We start from the raw sequence: 23881 nt of genomic DNA, 5'->3' as shown, positions 1-23881 counted from the left end.
GTGCACTCTTTGCAGCTATTTGCACTTTCTGGAGACCTCCCAGGAACAAGATGAATGAGGCTTCAAAGCATTGGTGTGGATATTTAGGGAGCTGAGTTTACTTCTGTGTGTTCTTTTTGAGACACTGAGAAGTGTTACATGCTAAAGAGAATCAGAATAAAGTTTTGGGGGTGTTGTGTGCCTTTTTGAGGCAAGAATTGTCAGTTCAATGCCTGTGAGCTCTGCAGGAGAATATTAATTGGGCTGGTTGGTAAAGTGTTGGCATCCTCGTGCTAGGCAGACAGTGTTTGAAAAGGAGGTAGGGCTTTAGCTTCCCAATTAAAGCACTGCTGCTCTTGCTGAGGGCTTTTGTAAAGGGAAATAGCTGAGCCAGATAATGATTTTCTGCTCTCTGAACCTGGGGAGAAGATAATATTGCACAAGGTTGTTGAGAGTTGGTGTTTCCCTGGCTGCCAGGAAGAGTTTAATCTCCCAAAGCCCAAACCTCTAGCTCCAGATCTGGCTGATACTCTGCAGGGGGGACAGATTTACACAGCAAGGCCTCTCTCTGCTTGTTTGCCAGGAGCATGCATGGATCTGCTTCTCCTTGCCCACCTCGTCATCATGGCTAGGCTTCATGAACGAAGATTTAGAAAGGCTCTATCCACATTTGATACAGCCACGCTGGTGGCTTATGAGGCCAATACGAGATAGACATATCCAAAAGTTACAGCAGAAAGACTCCTTAGGTAGTGTATTCAGCAAGACACGATTCTTTCTGCATTGTCTTTTCTCCTCAAGAGTGATCCTGCGTGCGTTCTCAAAGGAAACAGCAGCGTTGTAGATGATGTGTCTCCAGGCCTCCCGATTTGATGCCAGAGTAGACCAGTTATGATGATCAATGTGGCCAAGGCTGAGATGTTGTTTCAGGGAGTCCTTGTATCTCCTCTTTGGGGCTCCTCTCATGCGGCAGCCAGTGGCAAATTCACCATAAAGCAGGATCTTAGGGAGGCGGTGGTCCTTCATCCTTGAGACGTGTCCTGCCCAGCGCAGCTGTGTTCTCAGTAACATGGCCTCTATACTTGTGACTGCTGCTTGTTCTAGAACAGACGTGTTGGTCACATAATCTGACCAGTGGATGTTTAGGATTGTTTAGGAGGCAGCGTTGATGGAAGCGTTCTAGGAGTTGCAGGTGGTGGCGGTAGACGACCCATGCTTCGGAACCGTATAAGAGAGTAGACAGCACTATGGCTCTGTAAACACTGATCTTGGTACTTTTCTTCAGGTGTTTATTATGCCGTACTCTTTTATGGAGTTTTCCAGAAGCACTATATGCCTTTGCTAACCTGTTGTCAATCTCCCCATCAATCTTACCATCTGAGGAGATGAGGCTACCTAGGTAAACTGCTGGACTGATTTGAGCTCTGATTGACCAATGGTGATATGGGGATGATGGAAGGCTTCCTGAGGTGCAGGTTGATAGAGAACTTGCGTCTTCTTTAAGCTGACTTCCAGCCCAAAGAGCTCAGCAGCATCTGCAAAGCAGGATGTTAAACGCTGCAGAGCTGCTTCTGTGTGGGCAACAAAGGCGGCGTCATCAGCATAAAGCAGCTCCCGGACAAGGTGGTTTAAGGTCTTAGTGTGGGCCTTCAGTCACCTTACATTGAATAGGTTTCCATCAGTACAGTATCGAATGTAGATACCGTCCTGATCATCGAGGTCTGCCGTGACCCTTTGGAGCATCATGCTGAAAAAGATTGTGAAAAGGGTTCGAGCAAGAACGCAGCCTTGTTTCACACCATTCTTTATTAGAAAGGGCTCAGAAAGTGCACTGCCATATCTGACTTGGCCGTACTGATCCTCATGGAGTGAGATGATCATTTTAAGGAATTTAGGAGGACAACCTAATCGTTCCAAAATCTGCCTTAGACCTTTTCTGCTCACAGTATCGAAAGCCTTGGTGAGGTCAACAAAGGTTACATAGAGACCTTTGTTCTGTTCCCTACACTTCTCTTGCAGTTGTCTGAGGACAAATACCATGTCTGTGGTACTCCTGTTGACTCTGAAACCGCACTGACTTTCAGGAAGAATTCCTTCTGCAATAGCGGGTATTAGTCTGTTCAAGAGTATTCTTGCCAGGATTTTGCCAGCAATGGAGAGCAGAGCAATACCACGGTAATTTGAGCAATCAGATTTAATTCCTTTCTTCTTATACAAAGTAAAAATGACTGTATCTCGAAGGTCTGATGGTAGCTCGCCTAGTTCCCAGCAGCGCACCACAAACTCATGAAATTTAGCATGGAGTGCAAGGCACGTATGTTTCCAGACTTCGGGTGGAATTCCAGCAACCCCAGCTGCCTTGCCAGTTTTCACCTGCTGTATGGCCTTGAGGGTTTCTCCTAAAGTGGGGGCGGTATCCAATTTGTATTTTACCAGTTGTTGTGTGATGGACTGAATTGCTGAGTCTTGGACTACACGGTTGGTACTGAAGAGTCTGAAAGTGTTCAGACCATCGATTCAGAATGGGGGTTTTATCTGTTAGAAGCATTTGACTATCAGCACTGAGTAGAGGGCTTTGGACTTGGTATGTAGACCCGTATGCTGTTTTCAGGGCCTCATAGAATCCTTTGCGATCTCCCGAATCTGCGCATAATTGAGTTTTTTCAGCTAGGTCAATCCACCACTTGTTCTGGATGTCACGGAGTTTCTGCTGGAGCTTGCTGCATGCAAGACAAAAGGCTCCTTTTCTTACATGACAGGATGGCAGTGCAAGATGTGCTTGGTGGGTGGTTCTCTTCTTCCTCAACAAATCTTGGATTTCTTGATTGTTTTCATCAAACCAGTCCTTGTTCTTCTTGAGGGAGAACCCTAAGGATTCTTCAGAGGATTGCAGGATGCTGGTTTTAATATGGTGCCAAATTGTTTCAGGAGAGGAATCTGCAGAATCTGTGGAATGGTTTTCGAGCCTAGTTTGAAGGTTTGCCTGGAATCTGTCTCTTACTGTGGCTGATTGGAGATTGTTAACTTGGAGTCTTCTCCTTGGGATGCTGCCCCTTTTAGGTTTGAATTTGAGATTGAAATTGAGTTTACAGCACACGAGCCGATGGTCTGTTTGGCATTCTGCGCTGGGCATCACGCGGGTATGGTGGACATAGCGGACATCTCTCCGTCGCACCAAGACATAATCATTGAGGTGCCAATGCTTAGATTGGGGGTGCATCCAGGTTGTCTTCAGACTGTCTTTCTGCTGAAAGATAGTATTAGTGATGGTGAGCTGTTGCTCCGTACAGAATTCTAGCAGAAGTCGACCATTATCGTTGCAGTTTCCAACACCATGCTTGCCTAATACTCCTTTCCAGGCTTCAAAATTCTTACCTATTCCGGCATTGAAATCACCAAGGATGATGATCTTATCATCTGCAGGCACTTTTTGGGTAAGGCAGTGCAGGTCAGTGTAGAATTTATCTTTTTCAGCAGGGTCAGCTTGGAGAGTTCGGGCATATATACTAAAGATGACAACGTGTTGTTTGTTGTTTAGTGGAAGGTGTAGGGAGATAATGCGGTCAGAGTGACCTGTTGGCAGATTTTCGAGTTTAGGAACAATGGAGTTTTTGATCATGAAGCCGACTCCTGAGAGATGTTTTTCGGTTCTGGGCTTACCTGACCAAAAGAGTGTGTAACTGGCACCATGTTCTCTGAGGCTGCCTTCCTCATGAAGGCGAACTTCACTGAGAGCAGCAATGTCGATATTGAGACGAGCCAGCTCATGGGCAATTAGGGCAGACCAATGCTCAGGACGTCCGCTATCCACAGAATCGAACATGGTTCTGATGTTCCAACATGCTAGAGTTAATTTAGGTACACCTTTGGAGGCAGGTGCGTGCCTTTGTCTTTTGATCTTTGTGTGACTGTGTTGGAAGAAGATGCCCATTGGCCTGCGGTTGACCAACCGGGTGAAGGTGGAGATGAGCTTTGTTTAGGCCACCTTTTCTAGGCCCCTCTCCGAGTGGAGCAAGCACTGCTGTCTTTGAAAAGGCTGCTTGGTCGTTCAGGGTGCTGCCCCAAGAGACTGTCATCTCCGGTCAGTGTCAAATGACTGATATCCTGAACCGCCTGCATGCAGCGTTGGGTCTGCGGCTTCCAGTGCACCTTTCACCTGCCGTTTCAACCCTCACCCATCACTACAGGGCTTTGTGAATGTGGGTAAAGCCTTTGAGCCTGCGCAGTGGATTTTTTAGGTGAGATGCAGTATGTGCAGAACTGAACCCACCCTTTAATCCTAAGGTTCATCTGCCAGGGCCAAGCAAGCTTGGACAGTGGCAGCGAGATCCTCAGGATGTAGGTTTGATTAGAGTGACCTTCTCTTAGATGGATGGCCTTACAGGGCTAAGTGAGCTCCATCTGCCCAGGTTTGGAATTAGAGTTGTCCTTCTCCTAGGATGACTGCCAGAAGGCTAACAAGCTCATCCTGCCCAAGGATGTATTGTATCTGACCCTGCGGTTTTGACCTGTTTGGCATGGGCGATCCTACCGAAGGCATGTACCATCGCCAGCATAGCTCGCAACCACATAGGGGTACACAGGCTACATTCCTATTAGAACAGTTTGGGCAAGTCTTTCATTTCCTACTTTCCTATCACCTATCTATAAACAATCTGAAGGAGATACCCAGGAACAACCCTTTGTCCTGTGCACCATTCCAGGATGTAACAGAGCAAAGCAAATATATCCAGAACATGTCGAACCTGGGCAGTAGCCACAGGTGAACCAAAAACAAACAGACAAACAAACAAAGCAACTGTTCTGGCCCCAGTACCCATCCAAGGCAGGGGTGCCTTTCAAGGCCCCATCCTGGCCAGGACCCCCAGTATTCCAAAAGAACCCACTATCCACGCTGACCTTATCCTTCACCCACTGTGTTACCATATATCTTCAGGCGTACTGCTCACCTGCAACATTTCATACGGGATTGTCCCGCTCTCCCTCCTGCCAGTTGGAGGACCCCCTCGGCCTGCTCAACACCCTACCCTAATCCTTCCCCCCACCCCCGTCCCCCCTTCCACCCCAAACCTGGAACGGTGAACCTCTGTGTGCTCCGAAGCTCCCCTTTCCTCTTTCATGGGGGTGCAGTACCCACCAGCAAGGCTTCCTTTCTCTCTCCTTTCTCCTGCCGCGGCCGTGCCTGGGGGCTGAACCATGCGCGCGGTGCAGGAAGGTCCCAGCAGCCTGGGGTCCCACTCGCGTGGCACGGGAAGGTCCCAGCAGCCCGTTGCCCACCTAGAGAACAGGTATAACAGCTGCTGTCTTGCAACTGAGTTTCTGATAAAACAAGCCCATCTCTCACAGGAAGAAAAGGGGTTTGGGTGAGATTCAGAGTGAGATGAAGAAACAATTTTTTTTTCTATGTGAAGGAAAACCTTTGTACATAATGTTTCTTGAGCTTCTCCGAGAAACAAGTCACAGAATCACAGAATGGGTCAGGTTGGAAGGGACCACAATGGGTCAGTGGGTCCAACCTCCCTGCTCAATCAGGGTCATCCCAGAGCACATGGCACAGGATTCTGTCCTGATGGTTCTTGAATATCACTGGTGAGGGAGGGAGACTTCACAGCCTCTCTGGGCAGCCTGTTCAAGTGCACGATCACCTGCACAGTAAAGAAGGTCTTCATCATATTGAGATAGAACTTCCTGTGCTCCAGTTTCTACCCATTGCCTCTTGTCCTATTGCTTGGCACCACTAGGCAAAGCCTGGCTCCATCCTATTGGCACCCTCTCTTCAGATATTGATAGACATTGATGAGGTCCCCTCTCAGTCTTCTATTCTTGAGTCTGAACAGGCCCAACTCCCTCAGTTTTTCCTTCATAAGAGAGATGCTCCATTTCCTTAATCATCTTTGTTGTCCCCCACTGTACCCGCTCCAGAACCTCCACATCTTTCTTCTCCTGAGGAGCCCAAAACTGGACATGGCACCAACACCAGTACCTTAGAGTATGTTCTTAGTCTACTTGTTGGAGGGAAAAGGAATTATATGGGACAGTTGATTGAAAGTGCTTGTAGGGCTCTTCTTCAGCAGGCAAAGAACAAAACCCTGGGAATCGGAGAGGTCTAGTAAAAGGTTTGTGCTGTGGGATAGTTGATGGCAGCTAGAGGTTTGCATTCATTTATAGCTTTCACTCAAATATCTGAGGTCCCCTTTGGTGTTACCCAACTTGTACTCATTAAAGATTTGCTCCCAAGTTGGTATAGGAATTATCTGAGTCACTGACTGGAGTCATGAAAGATGACTCATACACTGAACTGGATGACATTTTTGCCCAAACATCTTTTCTGTCTGCTTCCTGTGTACAGTCTGTAAGTGCTTTTAATGTCCATAAGAGAGCAGTGGCTCTGAAGCTGGAGATCTGCTGAGGTTGTCTGAAAACTGAAAACACAAACAAAGGATATTCTGCCTTAATTAATTTGTCACTGTCTCTGCAAAGTGCTCTGAAGAGAGTCGGGGCATATAATCTGGTTGTTCCAGGCTCTCCTACCACAGTAGTACTCTAGTCTAGTAGTTGGTTTCTCCTAGTCTACTTTGCAGCTATAAATGCATCAAAATGAGCAGTACTGCCCATGGTGAATTTCTAGTCATCCAGCTCAGGAAATGAAATTGAATGTCGTGTATTTAAGCATTTTTCAGAGCATGTGGTCACAGTCAGTAAAACCTCTTTTCTGTAAATAGGAAAATTAAAACCAGCTAATTAGAAATATTGTCTTTTCCAGCATCATAGAAGTGTAGTTTCACTGGATACATAGTAGTTTTTTTGGAAAAAATATGGAGCCACTTGTGGAGTTGACTTGGTTTTTTAATCGTATGTCTTTTTCTTGCCATGAGCAAGCTAGAAAAGGATTGTACACTTAGCTGTATGTTAAGATTATTTAAAAATAGACGTTCTTCAACATTCACAGCATGTCTGTGAGAGCAAAGTTTTCATAGCACTGATTCCTAAAAGCTGTCCTTGCCCCTCAGCCTTCCATAGTTTATAGCTTTAATAAAATGAAATAATAGACTCAATAGAGAGCGTAAATGAGAACACTGAAAAAGGAAAACTAAAACCCTGAGATTGTTTTTGCAGATCTGTCATGGGGCCACTGCTTTTGTGGTGGCCTTTGGAAAGCATCCCTTAGCTCTGCAGGGTCCCAGCTGATGGACAGCCATGGAGGTAAGCTGCAGGAATCAGAAGCTGTTCCCAGATCTGATCACTTCAAGGGAAGCTAAACCTTTGGTAATCAGAAACAAGAAAAATAGACAAAAGGCAAAGCTTGTTTGCTTTTGTTTTGTTTTGTCTGTTTGTTTGTTTAATTTACCCTTGGTAGACTGAAGCCTCCATAAAGATTGCCAGGGATGTGATTATTGCTGTTGATTCTTGGTGAAAAATGGTTGTCTGTGGTTGAGCGAGTGACAGCAAGACACTCTGAAAGAAACACAAAGCAAACCATTTGATGAAATGACAGCAGGAATTTATAGCTGGAGGCTCTTGCCAAATTGGTGTCAATTCATATTTGAATCTGACATCTGCTATAAATCCTTACCTTGAAAAAGTGGTTTTTAAGCCAGTCCTGAGTTGCTGCATTTCTTGTCACCATACTTAAGGCTGGCTGAGGGATTTGCTGCAGGCTACGTCTGGTTTTGAGCACTCCAGAAAGCACAGCTGAGTGCAACACAGTTGCACAGTTGTTGGATTTCACAGTTCATGCACACTTCTCATTCTTAGAAATGACTGCCGTTTATAAAGCCATTGTGCTGTGTCTGGAAGGCTTTCTTCATCTTGGCCTATAGACATGTGTTTGCCCTCTGATTGATTTTTGCGTCACCTTTGTTGCAGACAATATCATAACAGGACAGGCCATGGCAATGGGGAATGGAATTAATGTTTCTTGGGATTCTTACCCCAACATGACCTGTGGCTACGTAGTAAAATGGTGTCGTTCATCTGGGTCTGAACCCTGTAGTGTGGACTGGCAGAAATTTCCTTCAAACACAACAAATGCAGTGATAAAATCTGGTAAGTCAAAAATAATTTTTTACTGGTCTTTCTGGAGAGCCTGAGGAGCGAGTGGAGTGAGAGCAGCACCAATGCTATAGGTTGAAGATTGTTTCATTGCTGCATACTTGTGTAAATAAATGAAATCCTTCTTGGTACTGTGTTTATTTTAATTTTTTACACAGTCTTGCCAAATCCAAATACCAGTCTTGAGTTAACTTTTATCATCCTATGTTTATTAACTGTTTTGAAATTACCTCTTCTAGCTATACCCAACAATTTCCTAACTCAGCCTAATGCATAATGTTTAATCTAGGGTTTGGGGTTTTATTTGGATTCCAAACATAAACAGTGCTGCTCAGGATGGGGGAAGACTAATCCGTTGTTTTTAAATGAGGCAGATTTTTTTAAGTGTGACCTCCATGTGTTGGCTTGCTGTCAACAATTGAAATTTCCTGGAACAGGGCACATTCCAGGTCTCTAGATGCTGGTGGGCAGATCAGGGAAATGAAACTCAGCTGTGGTGCGACTAGGAGGAGCAGAAGAGGAAAGAGAGGACCCATGAAAGATATAGGATTTTTTTCTCTGCTGTCTCAAATGGTGTATATTTGCTTTTTAGAAGAGTTTAGTGTAAAAGTCTCCATTCAGGAAAACAACTTGGAGCTGTGTACATAGGAAAGTTGAGGGGGAGTGAGACCCAGGAGGGTGGGGGCAATATGCTTTTCTGTCTGTAATTACAACACTGTGTCCATGTTGTTTTGTTTCGTGCTAGCTAGAGCTTGCTTTTTTCAAGCAGACAATACCATGTCTGTCCAACGATGCACTGCCCTACTCCTGAGCTTTTCCCTGGAATGGTTCTTGCAGCACATTGTGGGAGTTATCAAGCTGCTAGGGCTGGGCTCAAGTGGGCAAATCCACCTCTGTGCTTAATCCAGTCAGGAGAATCTCTCAGACTGGACCTGGATGCTTTACCCACTTTACTTCTGTATAGTTTCACACTGGCATCTTGTTTAGAAAAAATCTTGAAAGTAGTGTACAGCCCTGACTTGAAAAAAGCCCAGAAAGTGGTGAATTATTTACATGTTGTAGCATCAAACACCTATGTCTTCATCAAACACATGTGAAGCGTAATTTTTAAGACTGTTTGTTTTTTAAAGTCAGTTCAGGACTGAAGTTCATTGCTAGGGTGCTTCAGTATCACTTTTGAGCGTTATTTCCATATCTTTCATACTGTTGCTCCAATAAGACTGGTTATTTCAAATTGTATTTGTATTTCTGAGGAGGAGGCAGGATCTACATGGTTGCTGTGGGAGGAAAGGAAGGGGATTATTTCTGGTAACTTCAGTTTGTGTTTACCTATGGAAAGAGCAATTTATGCAATTTGAGTAGCTTGTTTTGAATCCTCTTTGTTTAGTACTAAATTTTCTCTGGGAGCCAGATTAGGTTACTGCTTCTAAACCACATCTGATGGCATGGCTTTTGTAGGAATTACAAGTAAAGATGGTATTTATGCCATTACACTTTGTAATTTTTTAATACATATTTATTTAATAGTCATGTGAAACTTAAAAGCATCATTCTTCAGAAGTGAAATATTCTTACAGCAAATTTCTTTTGCAGCTCTGTTTAAACCTGGCGTGAGATACAACTTTTCAGTGTATGGCTGCAAATCCACTGGATATCAGTTGTTGAAAAACATAACTGGCTATATGAAAGAGCTGCGTAAGTGCACTTTATCATTCAGGATCTCTACAGAGTGAATTTAGACTATTTTTAGCTCAGTGTTGGCAGAAGAAGATTAAGACCAGAATCACCATGCAGTACTACTGACTTGTGTTTGTTCTCTGTGTATAACTGTAATATATTTCTCCAGCCAGTTCCAAGCATGCAATAACCCCATGTTCTCCAGCTTGTGTGGTGGCACAGAGGTTCACTCTGAAGACAGTGGTCTTCTCAATTGGAGGCACAGGCATAATTTGAAACACATGGCTGACATCACTTCTGCAGGAGAGGAGGCAACTTCTTTGATTCATCAAGTCAAAGTAAACTTTTGAGCACATTTGGTACAGCTCAGCAAATATAAAAAGTGTCCATAACATTTCTGTTTGAAAACGCTTCTTAGACCAAAACTAGAACTCAGAGCACAAGCCACTTTGGGAATTGTGCTTGTATTCTGTCTCATACCAATCCTGTCTGGGTAACTGGGGTTTGACCCAGGACTGAACTTTGCTGGCCTGGAGATACATTAGTGTCTGAATGCTTTCTGTTCCCAGGTGTCTGAACATGACTTTACCCTTTAAGACCACAGCTGTATTGTATTGTATTGTAACTACAACACCCATTTTGCTTTGAAGTTCAATGTGTGATCTGCTAGAATAGTTTGCCTGGAAAACTGAATTGCTGACATAATCTGAGCCCTTGGAAAGGCAGTTGTTTATTTCATTGCTAAGGTTGAAGGTGAGGTTAAGGCAATATTACCAGAAATTCAACTTTCAATCATTTGTATATCTGTAAAAATTCAGAACAGTTTCCCAGAAGAGTTTTCCATATGTGTTCTGACCAGATCAGGAGTTTTCAAGGTATAAAGAGTTTGGGGGACTAAAAATGCATTGAACATGCGGAAGAAGCTTATTAGGAACTGAGAATGTATTCACGTTGCACGAGAGCACAGATTCGTTGTAAAACTTCAGATTTGCTTTTGGACAGATAACCAAGAGAAAAATGGATGCATTCTTAAGCATGATTTTAGCATTGGTAGATCAAAGCCAAATGTCAGGCTAAGTCCTGGTGCATGTGACCTTTCAGTAGGCTTCAGTTATTGGAATAAGGACTTGCAAAGACTGCTAAGAGTAGCTCTTTTAAGCTAAGATAGATTTCCGTGATAGGAATGTGGAGTTTGTTTAATTTTAGGAAAAGCTATGAAGTTAAAGCCTTTAAAAGCTAAGTAATTTGTATCCTCTGAATGTTTATAGAATCTTTCAGGGCTTGTTGCAGGAAGAAGGGTATTTACATGTATGAGTCTGTAAGAAGGCTGACTGAAGAGAAATTTTTATTTCAGCATCTGTTAGTAGATAATACTGGAGTAAATAATAACAATGAGACCAAGGTAGTTGTACTTCTGTAGCATTACCTACTAAGTCTTTTCACGTGTTCTTAACAGCGAGGGAAAAAGTGTCGAGGAAAAGGTTGGAAATGCAAACCCTTAAATAAAACTGATTAAACACTTACATGGTTTCAGCATTTAATGTTAAGGTGATTTCTTACTAGTTTCTTTCTTCATAATTCTCCCTACAGCTCCAAAAAGTGCACCAAATTTTACTGTCGAAGAAACTTCTTCAGATTCTATATTGGTAAGATGGGAAGATATTCCTATTGAAGAATGCCGAGGGTTTTTAAAAGGATATCTTCTTTCCTTTGCAAAAGGTGAAAAAGATGCTTTAAAGCCTAGACTTTCAGAATCAGGTAAATGGATTGTATAGATTACAACTTCCTTGCTTATTCTGTCTTCCTTTTTTTCTTTTTTTTTCCTTTTTTTAAAAAAAATAATTTCACTTTAATAAAAAAGATGCTTTAATAATAATTCACTTGCATTACTCATTGGCATAACTGGCCCCTGATATGTGACAAAGGCATTTAAAATAACCAACTCCTTGTGTGGTTAGCACAGTTGTTTTTTAATATAAAGCAAAAGTTGGAGAAAACCCGGGCTCAGTCAGGCCATAAGGTTGTGCAGTGACTAAGCAGCAATGTGTCACACTGTCCTGTGCACAGAGTAGATGAGACAGGGGGAGGTTACATGGCTGTATTTAATAGGGTATATTCTTTCAGTGCCCATTTTGTACAGAACTGAAGCCTGACTCACACTGACATAAGAGGACAAGCAGGAGTGTAAGGAAATGAGGTCACTCTACAGTGGCAACACCACACTCCTGTGCTGTTTGGTGTCATATAAGCAACCAGCATTGATAGGATTCCTTATTTCAGTTTTCCTTTACACAGACTGTTCTTCAGGTTTCATATGCTGGCTTCAAGAAAGTTTTGCTAAAGCTCAGGCTGTCTTTGTGAATCCTCTTACACAGTTATGCTTTTCTGACTGCTTCCAAAAAAACAGGGAATCCAGAACTTAAAGTTAACAACATCACTAACTTAACACAGAAGTCTATGAAAATACTTGATCTTCAAGGGAAAACAAGTTATCAGCTGGAGCTACAAGCCTACACTGCTGGTGGGTTGAGCCCTCCAAACAGCCTCTATGTGGTGACAAAGGAGGACTGTAAGTTGATTATCCCTGTTCATTAATAGTCTTAATTACAGGAGCTGTACAATGTGTATAAAGCTGAGCTTATTTTGTTGGATTTTTTTCTGGTCTCCCTAGGTAGTTTGGGCCTATAGTCTGATTTTTCCTTTATTTAGTTGGTTATTTATAAATACAAAAATTGATGCAGTTCAGGGTGAGGGAAAGATCCTTTCTTATTGCAGCTACTTTTGTAGTTCATGGTAACGTATGCAAGAAAAATAACTTCTAAGCTACTACTAAATATAGTGGAGTCTGAGCTTAGTCTTCTCAAGCAGCTAGTTGTTTTGTCAGGTTTCCCATGATGAATATCTGCTAATAGATGGTGGGAAGAAAGACATTGTGGAAATATTTATCAGTTTCAGAATTGTAAACAGATGCCTCTCTGCTTTGAATTCGGTTTTATTGATCCCCTGACAGAAACAAACACAAAAAGGCAATTAGAAAAAAAAGAGATTGACTTTGGGGAATGAGAGGGAAAAAAAGTATTTCTAATAAAAGACACTGTGGTGCAACTGAAATACATGAAAAATCAAATTTGGGACACTTAATATCAATGGAGGAAGGCAGTGGGAATGTGTTGGAGCTAAAACCTGATAACAGAATCACAGTGGGATTGGTCTTCTGCAGCACATGAAGCCTTTTGCGATTAAGCAATCGGATAGAAGTATCTGCTGATTCCTGTAGTTGTCACTGAATCAGCTCTGTTTATTGGGTGGACTTTTGCCCTTCCAGCCCAGAGGAAGGGTAATGGTATAGGTCACACTTTGCAGGCCGCTGTTACATGAGTTTGATGAAATGGTCTTTAATCACCGTGGATGTTGCAAAAGGCCTAAAACTTGCTGATAACTTTGGATATATATTTACTGTCCTTCCCTTTTTTATCCCCCAGCTGTAGGATTAATCATTGCAATTCTCATCCCCGTGGCAGTGGTGGTGCTTCTTGGAGTGGTGGCCAGCATCTTCTGCTACCGAAAGAGGGAATGGTGAGTGCCTGCATTCAGTTCTCATCTTTTCCTAGAAGTGTTGGTTTCAGTGCTAGGGTATTCCACCATTGTAGTCATTCTTTGTTGTCTCTAAGTACCCAAAGATGTCAGTGGGCTTTGTTCAAAGTTGGATGGGAAAAACACCTTGTAAAAGGAGACACGTTAGAGAGAGGTCAGAGTGAGGAATGCAAAAAGGTTTTTCAGGAGCCTGCCTCCCAGTGAGCACTGTTTATAAATGGTTCCCAGATGGAAATAAACTGGCAACATACTGTAATTTGTGCCATCCACAAACACTCAGGTAAACATCCCATCTTTGACTTTTAGTAAATGTGACATATCAAGTTCCGTACTTAAAAAAAAAAAGAAAGTTGCTGTTTTTTCCATTATGCTCAGGGAAAGTTCAATGCACTAAATCTTTGCACCAGATGTCTTCAGTATTCTGAATTAAAGAGAAACGTCCTGACTCCTTTTGTGTATTTGCAATCTGTTTCAAGCCTTGCTAACTTATAGAAGTTTATTCTTTCATCTTTAAAGGATTAAAGAAACATTTTATCCAGAGATCCCGAATCCTGAGAACAGTAAGGCACTGCAGTTTCAGAGGAACATCTGCGAGGTAACTCTGATTTTAAATCTAGTATTTTAAACTTTTGAAAGATATTGCAAGTAAAAGAATTCTTTTGCAAACCTTGACTCATCTGTTCCAATTGCAGAAAAAACCCTGTGGCAGGGGGAAACAAGCCAGTTTACTGAGTAACTTTGGTCAGGTTGTTGTTAGTGTAGTTATTTGTAATGTTTGCACTAGGAAAGGACTGCTGCATTTCTCTTTTCCTGAACTAATGAGAAGTGTCAGTACGTGATAATGATGTGGGAGTAACACACCAGTCTTCGTGACAGTGTTAGCAGAAGTAGAAAGTATGGGGATGTGTACATGCCATATCCTAACCTTCTGGTAATTACAGTAGATGGAAGTGGGCATTTAAACAGCCTTCTGGAATGGGTTATACAAAGCCGAGATTTGGGGAAAGAGTTCTCAAACACTTACTGCAAGATCTCAAGTCTCTTCAGTTTGTGTAAAATACTTTTAACATTAACAGGAATATGTGAAGAGCCAAAAAATCATAACCAGTTTTTGTGGTTATAGTGTATTAATGGCTGTGGGATGAGTACAATCCACAAGTGACATACTGGTGTAATTTGGGCGAGTTGTTGCTTTCATGTTTTCCAGATTTTTTAGCTAAGTCTTTCCCCCTTCTCCTTTTTCTCACTTCAGGGGAATAAGACACTTAAAACACTGGAAATGAACCCATGCACCCCCAATAGTGTTGAAGTGGTGGAAACACAGTCTGCAGCTCCCAAGATTGAAGACACGGAGATGATGTCCCCAGCAGCAGACACCACCGTGCCTGAAGATGGCTCTGACTCAGAAATGGAGAACCATGTTGTTGTGTCCTACTGCCCCCCTATCATTGAGGAGGAGATCTCAAATCCCCCTACTGATGAACCTGGGGGGTCATCTCAGGTGGTTTACATTGACATCCAATCCATGTATCAGCCTCAGATTAAATCAGAGGAGGAGCCAGAAATAGACGTAGTGACTACAGCAGGCTATAAGCCACAAATGCAGCTGTCCGTCAATGCTATGAATACAGAGAGTCGCTCACCTGTGGAGGAAGAATTGGATAAAACTGCAGGTTACAGACCTCAAGCAAACACAAATGCCTGGAACATGGACACTCCGGACTCTCCTGGATCAGTTGAAAGCAACAATGAAAATGCATCCTTTGGGAGCCCATGCTCCATTAATTCCCGACAGTTTCTTCTTCCCCCAAGGGATGATGAAGACTCTCCTAAACCGATTAACATAGGGTGGTCCTTCACACATTTTTTTCAGAACAAACCAAATGATTAACACTGAGTCCTTGTTGCTCCTGAACCAGCCTTCTAAATAAGCTTTTATTCCCAATGTTGTAAAGAAAGCAAGAAGAAAAGTGCAAAAAGGATGAATTATTCTTGGAGACAGTCAGCAGAAGTTCTAGTGAGCTGAACGTTACCATGTTTGAGTTAGTGAAAGTGTTAATATTCCATTGTAATAGAGGCCGAAAGGCAAAAATTATAGCAATTTAATTATTACTCTAGTAAAATATATTGGATATACGGGGTACTGAGTTTAGAGCCCCTATAATCATAGTCAAAGAACTCTGCCTGCCTTCACATAGTGCTCCAAGATTAACATAGTCTCATGCAACTTATAACTTGGAAAGATTGCTTTGCTTTGTTGTAGTTGTTCTCAACCATGCAGACTCAAATGATGCAGCCCCAACAGGTTTCCTTACTGAAAGTTTCATTTATCACAAATGTCAGCCTAATACACAGAAACAATGTAGTTGGAAACCGTTGAGATCTTTTGCCTAGTTATAAACTAAGAGCAAATGAGAGTGCTATTTTTTCCTTCTCTCATATGGAGAGTTATTGTCACTGTTTAACACTTCTGAAGCAATGGCCATTCAAACCTGTTGCTTTTTAACTAGACACTAGTTTCTGTACCTGCTGTACAATGTTTATTCAATGTTTGACTCAGGGGTACAAACTTGGGGGGAAAAAGTGTAACACTGATTGAAACCTCAATAAGAACTGCATAAAGTTTAAAATTTCCTTTTTTTTTTTTTAACTTAGAATGCTCTATATTTTTTCTATCCTTTGGTTAAGGAGTTAATCTTTCCTAAGGTATTGCACTAATGCATTTTGTATTTAATAGCTTCTGCTCCAGACCTCCTGCTTCAAAGTGGTACAGTACTCCGTTCACCCTTAGTGTCCAGCAGTCTTTGCACTATGCGGTAATTTAAGCCATGAGGAAATCTCTGATGCTCACATTAGCTGTCCAAGCAGTTTGGCATGCAAAATTAGAGGTAGTAGTACTAGCTCCTTGAGAAGAAATTGCTCTTTGGATGGTCTTTACTGTATTAGCTTTGTATTACCTGCTGCCTGGCTGATCTCAAGTGTCTACCCCACAGGACCTTCTATACAAATCCTACCTGGGACTACAAAGTAGGATTTCTCTAGTGGCAGGGAGAAACCCAAGGAGGTTTTAATGTGGCTATTTCTACCTCTCCTTTACCAGATATGCGATGCAAAGAAAGCTTAAATTATGTACATTTTTGTGCTTAAAGGAGTGTTCAGAACAATCATCTTTTAACATGCTTGTTTTCACTTATGCATCTCTAGACAGTTGTAACTGTAATATTTCACTGTGTAAACTTCAGACTGTGGCATACATGGATTTCACTAGCATACAGGAGAAACTTTCTAACTTACCTGTTTGTTACTGTAAAACACAGTGGTGAGGTGTCAGATGTTAAACAGCTTGATCAAAAAGGGTCTCCATAAAGCCCTAACCATTTTTTTTTTTTAGACCTCCATTTCATTAGTTACTTTGTGGGTAATTGCAGCAATGGATGGTGCAGTTTCAGCTGTTGGCATGTCTCTGCCTTCTCTGTAGAATGAAAATACAAAAGTATTTCAAAACTGACAAAAACGCACAACACTAAATAGTATCCAAATCATCATCAGTAACAACTGCTCGTGTGTGCCTTCTGGAAGACTGAACTGTGAAGAAGTGAAAAATAGTTCAGTCTGCAGATCTGGCAGGGGTGGCAAAGTGTCTCTGAAAAGACGTAAAGCACAGATAGGATTCGGCTTTTGAGGTTGAGTCTTGGAGTATTAAGGCTGTGAATGAAAAGACAGGCAGTGAAAAGAGTGATGTCCATTTGTCATCAGACATCAGCACAAGAGAAAGTTTCATGGCCTCTTATTCAGAACACTAAACTAATACATGAAAGGAGGCAGTTCTACCCATTGTGCTTAATAGTTGACAAGTGGCTAAATCCTGATAGTAACAAACCTTTTTCACAATACCTCCTTATTAGAGCATTTCTTTTCGATAGATTTGGCCTAATGTGTTTATCTCCTAAGAGGAATTTTAGCTTGTGCTGCCATATGCTTTTAATTGAAAGCAGAAGATGTCATGGACAGTGTATGAGTAGTGGTTTGCATTTTTTCATAGAGCAATTTCTCAATGCAGAGGAGCAATCAGTATTTTATGGTGATCCAAATGAAAAAACCCTCTGTAACAGAACAGCTGATCATGAAGAATAACTGTGCTTTTCATATGCCTGTGTATTGCGAGAAACAAAATCAAACTGAAGTTTGAGAGTACTAGCAATTTTTAATTGAGCAGACTGGAAGTCATGGCAGCTGCAGAGGACACACTGAGCTCACAGGCAGCAGCCTAAGACCATTTGCAGTGCTCCCATGGTGAATCACTTACACACAAGCATCACATACTCAGGTTTCTCCATGTGCTGCTCTTCCTATTCTGTAAAGGCAACAACATTTTAAATTGGTCCATTTCTAAGTGACTAGGTAGGGGAAAGCTCCACAAATACATGGTTTGCCTTGATGCTCTGTCATCTAATTATTCATCTCTTTTTTTTTTTTTTAACTCTGACCATACCTTCTGTTTGACTGATGTTCTTACTTCCAGGATGCAGGGCAGAAGAGTCCTGTTGACAGCAACAGCTTCAGTAAGAGAAGAGTAGGGCAAATGCAGGAGAGACACAGGCTTGTGCAGTATCTGTAGCATCATTATTGCTTAATAGTTATGAACCAGCAAGCAGTTGTCATTCTAGCACTTGGAAGCTCAGCCGCTTCACGTCTGTGGTTTCCTTTGAGCCTATTCAGTGCTGCCAATGTCTATCTTAGATTTTCAGCAGTGAATCCAAATGCTAGATGGGTAGTGAGAGGTTGAGTGCTAATGTTGTGATCATGTGAAGACACCTCTAGGTGCATGGAGCAGTAAGGAGGAATGACAAGGACTTTCAGGGAATGGACTTGCTTTCTGAGCCCAAGTGCCATGTTAAACTAGTAAAACATCTTTAGGAATGTCTTTGTACCAAATTCACTTTCAAAGCATGGTGCTCTTTAGCCTCTAAGTGCTTTGATAACAATTGTAAGCTTCAGAGGGGATCAGACTTCTTGTACTAGTGCCTTTGGGCTTCCTGGTGAGCCTCTTCAGACAATTTTTTTCTGAAAAATACCTTAGGAAGCTTGAAGTACTGCATTTCCTTACCATCACTTTCTGAAAGATCTTGTTCCTTTATAGATCATCTATTTTGTTTTAGTTCTTTTGGTTTTTTGTTTCTCTTTCTAGAAGAATAGAAAGTGCAGCTTTTAAAAAATTTAAAAAAGGAAAAAAAAAACCAAAAATCACAAACAAACCAACCAACAAACAAACAAAAAAAAACCCACAAAAAAACAACAGCAGACTTCCAGAAGGGATATGACTAGAAGGGATTATGTCCAAAACACTATTATGCCTAACGCCGTGCATCAATCCTCAAGTTGGATCAGTATTCAGAGATGTAGGGTATTAATGCCAAGCAGTTGCTTTCTGAAGAAAATCATCAGTTCTGCTGCTTTTTATTTTTGAGCCATGCCTGTCATATGTGACAATTTGGGGTTTGTAATGGGGTTTTTGTACTGTTCACTGTATGCATGGAACATCAGTCACATTTGATGTAGTGTTGTGCACTCTCCTATTTGACACATTCATTATTTGTGTTGTTCTGACATGCAGTGAGATCTGGGATCGCAGGTTTTTGTGTTAAATTTTGGGATGGTAGATCTGCATGTGATATACCTCACAGAATTACTAGTTAATATATCAACAAAATAGTAAGCTAATATTACAGGCAGGCAGTGAATTACCTCCCCTGCTATGCAGTGGCTGTATAGGCAGACTTCGAACCTGAAAACTGATGTTTGCTGTGGTAAGCTGTCTTTATTATCCCTAGCTGCTGCTTTCATGGGTGAACCATTTCCAAAGGGAACCAGTGACCGTGTTGTCTGTCATGGCACAATTGGCAAATGCGCCGTGTTTCTTCGTCTTGGATTGATGTGGGGGACCAGAACTTTCCTTGGCTAAGAACACGGCAGCAGCACACTCCTGCTGACCTCAAGTTTTAGGCTGCTCTGAAAAGGCATATTCAAGCTGCCTTTTTGTTGTTGTTGTTGTTGTTGTTGACAGGTTCAGCAGGGTAAAGCTTAGGGCTGTGGTGTTTCCTGTGATTGTGTCCTCCAGGACACTTAGTTGAACATGAATAGTAGCAAAAATGAAGGCAGTTGGATGCATTGGAGAGAGAAGGCACTTAGACATCACTCTGAAAAGGCAATGAGAAATTGTTTGCTCTGTTTTTAAATAAATACTGCTTTGCAAATAGAATACTTGTATCCCTACAAGTAGATAGAAATATAGTAAAAGAATTTTGAATAAATAAGGAAAATGTAACATTCAGAGAATCAGGTTGCTGCCGAGGCTCTGTGTACCATGAATCTATGGAGAGCTTCCCATGTAAGTAGCATCTTCAGTTCCACCACAGACTTTGATGAAGATTTCAGTGCAAAAGACATTAATATTTGTAACACTATGTCCTAACCCCTTATGGACACATGTGCCTGCATCGTTATGTACCTAGGTGCATATGGCAGAGGAATTTGGCTTGCAATTGCCAGAGTGATTTTTTTTTGGAGCCCTCTGCATGAATATATGCCTTCTGAGATGCAGTTTCACCTAGAGGAAGCAGCTGCCTTCTGCACTCCTCCCAACACACTACACAGTGCTCGTGATGCTGTGCATTAAGTGGTGCCCTCTGTGGCTGATGCTCAGAGATACTGTTGGCACTTCACAATATTTGTTTTTTGCTTTTTCATTCCGTTTTCCTTAGCAAGCCCGGAAACACAATCCAAGAGCCCAAATGCTAGACAAGGATTCAGAAATGCTGGAGTGTTTAAAAACTAATTTCATTATGTTTAGAACTGTCTTAAATTATTAAATATCTCCTTAGAAGCTGGAAAAGTTTATTCCATAAAGATTTTCTTTCCCCTCCCCCATTTATATAACTTTGGATTTTCCCCAGTGTTTCTAAGATAGCCAGTGTTTGTTTCCTCTCTGCATGTTATGCAAACAAACCTCAAATGGTATTGGCAGGGTTTCTGTAACTTTACAAGTTGTCCCAGGGTGCATGACAATGCTTTTCCCCTACAAAAATTCTATTAATTCCTTCTGCTTTTACAATAATAAAAATATCTCAGAGAACTTCTGCATTTTGGAGGGCAGGGATTCAGCGTCCCTGTGCAGGTGAGCTGTTCTGGCAGAGTGTTTCATGAGAGGACAGGAATAATCCCTCTCTCTTCTTGAGACAGCACTGCCCAGGTGACTTTTTGCAGCAGAACAGATGAAATCCTTATTTTTTAATGTGATATTTAACAAAATCTCTAGGTAGGTTTTTGGACAGTCCCAAATCTGCACTTTGACTGTTACTACAGGAGTGGAGGTGTATGCACAACTTCCACAAGAACCTTCAATACCTTTGCAACTCATTTGGTCTCATGTTGTGCAAAATGTAGCGAGTAAAACTTACCCAGGGACGAAGCAAAAAATTAAATGCTTTCATTTTCATTATTTGGATTAAGAAGAACTTAAAAAATAAATAGCTCAAGCAGGGCAAGGTAAAATAGAAACTGGCAAGGTCACACTCTTTAATAGTAATAAAAAAAAAAAAGAATTCTTGAACATCACTTTGTCAGTGTTTCCTTAATGTGATTCAAGAGTGGCTTAGGATGAACAACAATTTTATGTTTCATAGGATGTCATAAAAGTTTGTGAAGCAGGGGATAGCAAAAAGAGAAGACAACTGAATCAACTCTTATCTGAAATCCTACTTGAAGGTAACAGTAATTTGAACTTTGAGACTGTTGTGGTGCATAAAACAGCAGAACTGGTGGAATCATACAGGTCACCCGAAAAAAACACACAACATTGTATTATAATGCTGTAACATTAAAAATACATACTGTGAACAGGTTCATTTTTTTTTAACTGTTTTTATACCATATTTTTTACAGCATAAATAATTTGTTTAGAGATGTTTTTATGTTCTGTTTTTACAAAGATTTTAATGGACTTTTGTTTAATACTAGTGAAGATATTATTTGCCAATTTGAAATAGTCATCTGTAGAAATTAATTCTGAGAATATTTTGTCAGCTTGATGTACTGATTTAGTCTTCATAACACACTAAATGTAATCAGTTATTCAACGTCTTTTTGTTGCTGAATGATATTGAAGTTTTCCAGCTTCCAAGTCCGCTATTGAAAAAGTACTTTTACAATTTTAGGAAAATCATCACAAGGCACTTTAATGAAGGTGTAGCATGCCAAGTAAAATACTGATTCAACAAAGTGTATCAATTTGAAAATTTATCAGCTAAGCAGTTAAACAAATGCATGCTTGAAAAAGGAAGCATGGGATCATGTTGGGGATATAATATTTCAGTGTGGCAGTTGACATTTAAGACTAACCTAACATTAAGATACAACTTTGCATATGTTTTAAACCTAGTTTGCTTGCTTGTTGTAATTCCTGTTGTATTGCTTGGGTGTCTAAAAGTACGCATGTATTTAACAATTTTTGCCATACAATTACCATGAAATTTAATAAATATATTTTCTTACACTCTTAAATGTATTCATATTCCTTGCTTTCATGGTTGTTTTTTAGGTAAGAGTTAAATTCTGCTCATGCTCCAGTACAAACAGAGTTATTCTAATTTTTTGCCAGAGTAAATAACCACAGGATCTGGCAAGCACAGCCTTGGCTTCCTGATAGGCAGAGTGGGTAGTAACACAGATACTCCCCAAGCAGCTTCTCCTGGGCACAACATGCTGTAGCATGTGCATACAAGGTTCACTGAAGCCCTCCTGCTCTATGATGCAGTGATAAGAAGAAGGCCAGTTCACTTACCTGTGTCCTCCTGAGCTTATGGCTCTAACCCAGCTGACATCTGAGATGTGATTTCCCTGTACACTCGGGCTATCCGTTTGCAGAGAGAAGCCACCGGAGGCTCTCCGTGGTGGACAGGTCTGCACAGGGACATCCCTACTCCAAGTGTAGCAGCAGGATGAATGGGCCTAGGCTGTGCACTGTAGGGTTGGTTTGGGTGGCACAGGACACTTTCTAAGTGTGTTTTAGTGGAATGGAGATGATCAGCTTCTGTTGTGGTTACAACATGGGCTTTACGTTTGAGGCCATTTATGTCTTGGCACGTGGTGTCCTAGTGACAGCCAAGGAATTTTGTGGCTCATCTAGCCACTAACTAGGGAGTGACACCTGGGCTTAGCAGCATGTGCACAGAGAGGTGCTGTATTACTGCACATCGTATGAAGCCACCATTGTGCCACTGTGCTTCTCCATCTGCTTGGAGGCAGTCTCAAGTCTGAGTCAATTCCTTGCCTTGCAATAGCAGAGTGGTGCAGCCTGTGGGTGTGACAGAAGCTAGGGAGGATGTGGCAGCTCCACTGAGCTCTGGGAGGTGGGTTAAGGGCGCTATGTCTTTTAGCAGAACTGAAAACTAGTGCTCTGAAAAAACTGAAAGTCATAGAGCTGTGGAAACAAGGAAAGGCTTCAGTTGTTCCAAAGATGAAACCCACAGCTGGCCTCCCAAGCCCTGATACTGCTTTGGTCAGTGCAGGCACAGCAGGCTGGAGTTCCAGACCGATCTCACTCCATCTTCTGGTTCTCAGAGCTAAAAGAACCCTGTTGGGTTTGATATTTAACACAGGTCACAGCTGGGAATCCCATCAATCGGCATGGATATACTCATGCGACAGCTGCACCAGAGAACCATGAAAGCAGGAGGCTTCTTCCCAGGGACCATGAACTGTCCCATTTTTCACCATTGTGATGAGGATGGGAAGATGGAGTCAAATCATCTGTGTTCCCTGTCCCTGTGTCACCCTGTTCCAGCACACATCCTTATCTTCTGCTTGACTCTCACTGTGCTGTCCATGCTGGTTGCTCCTAATGTGGCACTTGCTGTAGCATCAGAGTACAGCATTCCCCTGGATTTGCAACCACAAAAAGTTTCTCTCAACACATAAATAAAGCTTACAGAGTCCCTGTGCGTGGATCATTTGTTAGTTATAAAAAAATCTGTTTTGGTAAGAACAATCAGTTAAAATGAAAACTGCCTAAACGTGATGATAAATTGGTGATTTCATTTTTGAATTCTGCTTTGCCAATGCCAACTTTAAAAGCTGTAGAGAGGGAAAAAAAATGGAAGCAAAAGAAATGGTAAAGAAAATGTTAAATATTGCTCCTTCAATGTTTCCAAAAGACAGAAAAAATTTAGGAAAATTCCACTATGTCCACAAAAAGTGATGGCATATGCAGTCACTACTGCCACTAGAAACTATTTAAAGGTCTGCAAAACAAAAAATAAGTTAGAAAGCTGTTGTTTTGTGACCCTGAACATGGGGTGTCTGTCCTGTGCAGCTCCATTTCTTCCTCACTTCTCCACCTATCTCAGTAACATAAGGTACTGGAAAACATGCCCTGTGGGGACAGTGTTGAAAGGACCAGCACTGTTGTTTTCCTAGAAAGGAAGACTGAGGGAAGCTTTAAAAAGAAATAGCAGGAGGAGAGGAACAATATTGTCTTTGTCCTGTGCACAATGAACAAAGAAAAATGCTCTGACAGTGAATG

The 23881-nt window shown here is 41.7% G+C and overlaps 1 protein-coding gene across 5 annotated transcripts in view; it reads left to right on the top strand.

The window, feature by feature from the left end:
• LOC108501591 (leukemia inhibitory factor receptor-like) overlaps positions 1–21861 on the top strand; it is a 59685-nt gene extending 37824 nt beyond the window's left edge. For all 5 annotated transcript variants that reach the window (XM_017823648.1, XM_017823646.1, XM_017823645.1 and 2 more), the window contains 7 exons: positions 7846–8025; positions 9625–9726; positions 11299–11466; positions 12116–12277; positions 13191–13284; positions 13819–13897; positions 14555–21861. In XM_017823648.1, coding sequence (XP_017679137.1) covers positions 7846–8025; positions 9625–9726; positions 11299–11466; positions 12116–12277; positions 13191–13284; positions 13819–13897; positions 14555–15193 — 1424 coding nt within the window. In that variant the 3' untranslated portion in view covers positions 15194–21861. The remainder of the gene's footprint in view (positions 1–7845; positions 8026–9624; positions 9727–11298; positions 11467–12115; positions 12278–13190; positions 13285–13818; positions 13898–14554) is intronic.
• The last annotated feature ends 2020 nt before the right edge of the window (positions 21862–23881 follow it).

The sequence above is a fragment of the Lepidothrix coronata genome, unplaced genomic scaffold (assembly GCF_001604755.1).
Source record: "Lepidothrix coronata isolate B3197 unplaced genomic scaffold, Lepidothrix_coronata-1.0 Scaffold104, whole genome shotgun sequence".
In the NCBI taxonomy this organism is placed as follows: domain Eukaryota; kingdom Metazoa; phylum Chordata; class Aves; order Passeriformes; family Pipridae; genus Lepidothrix; species Lepidothrix coronata.
This window is presented reverse-complemented; position numbering and strand designations above follow the sequence as displayed.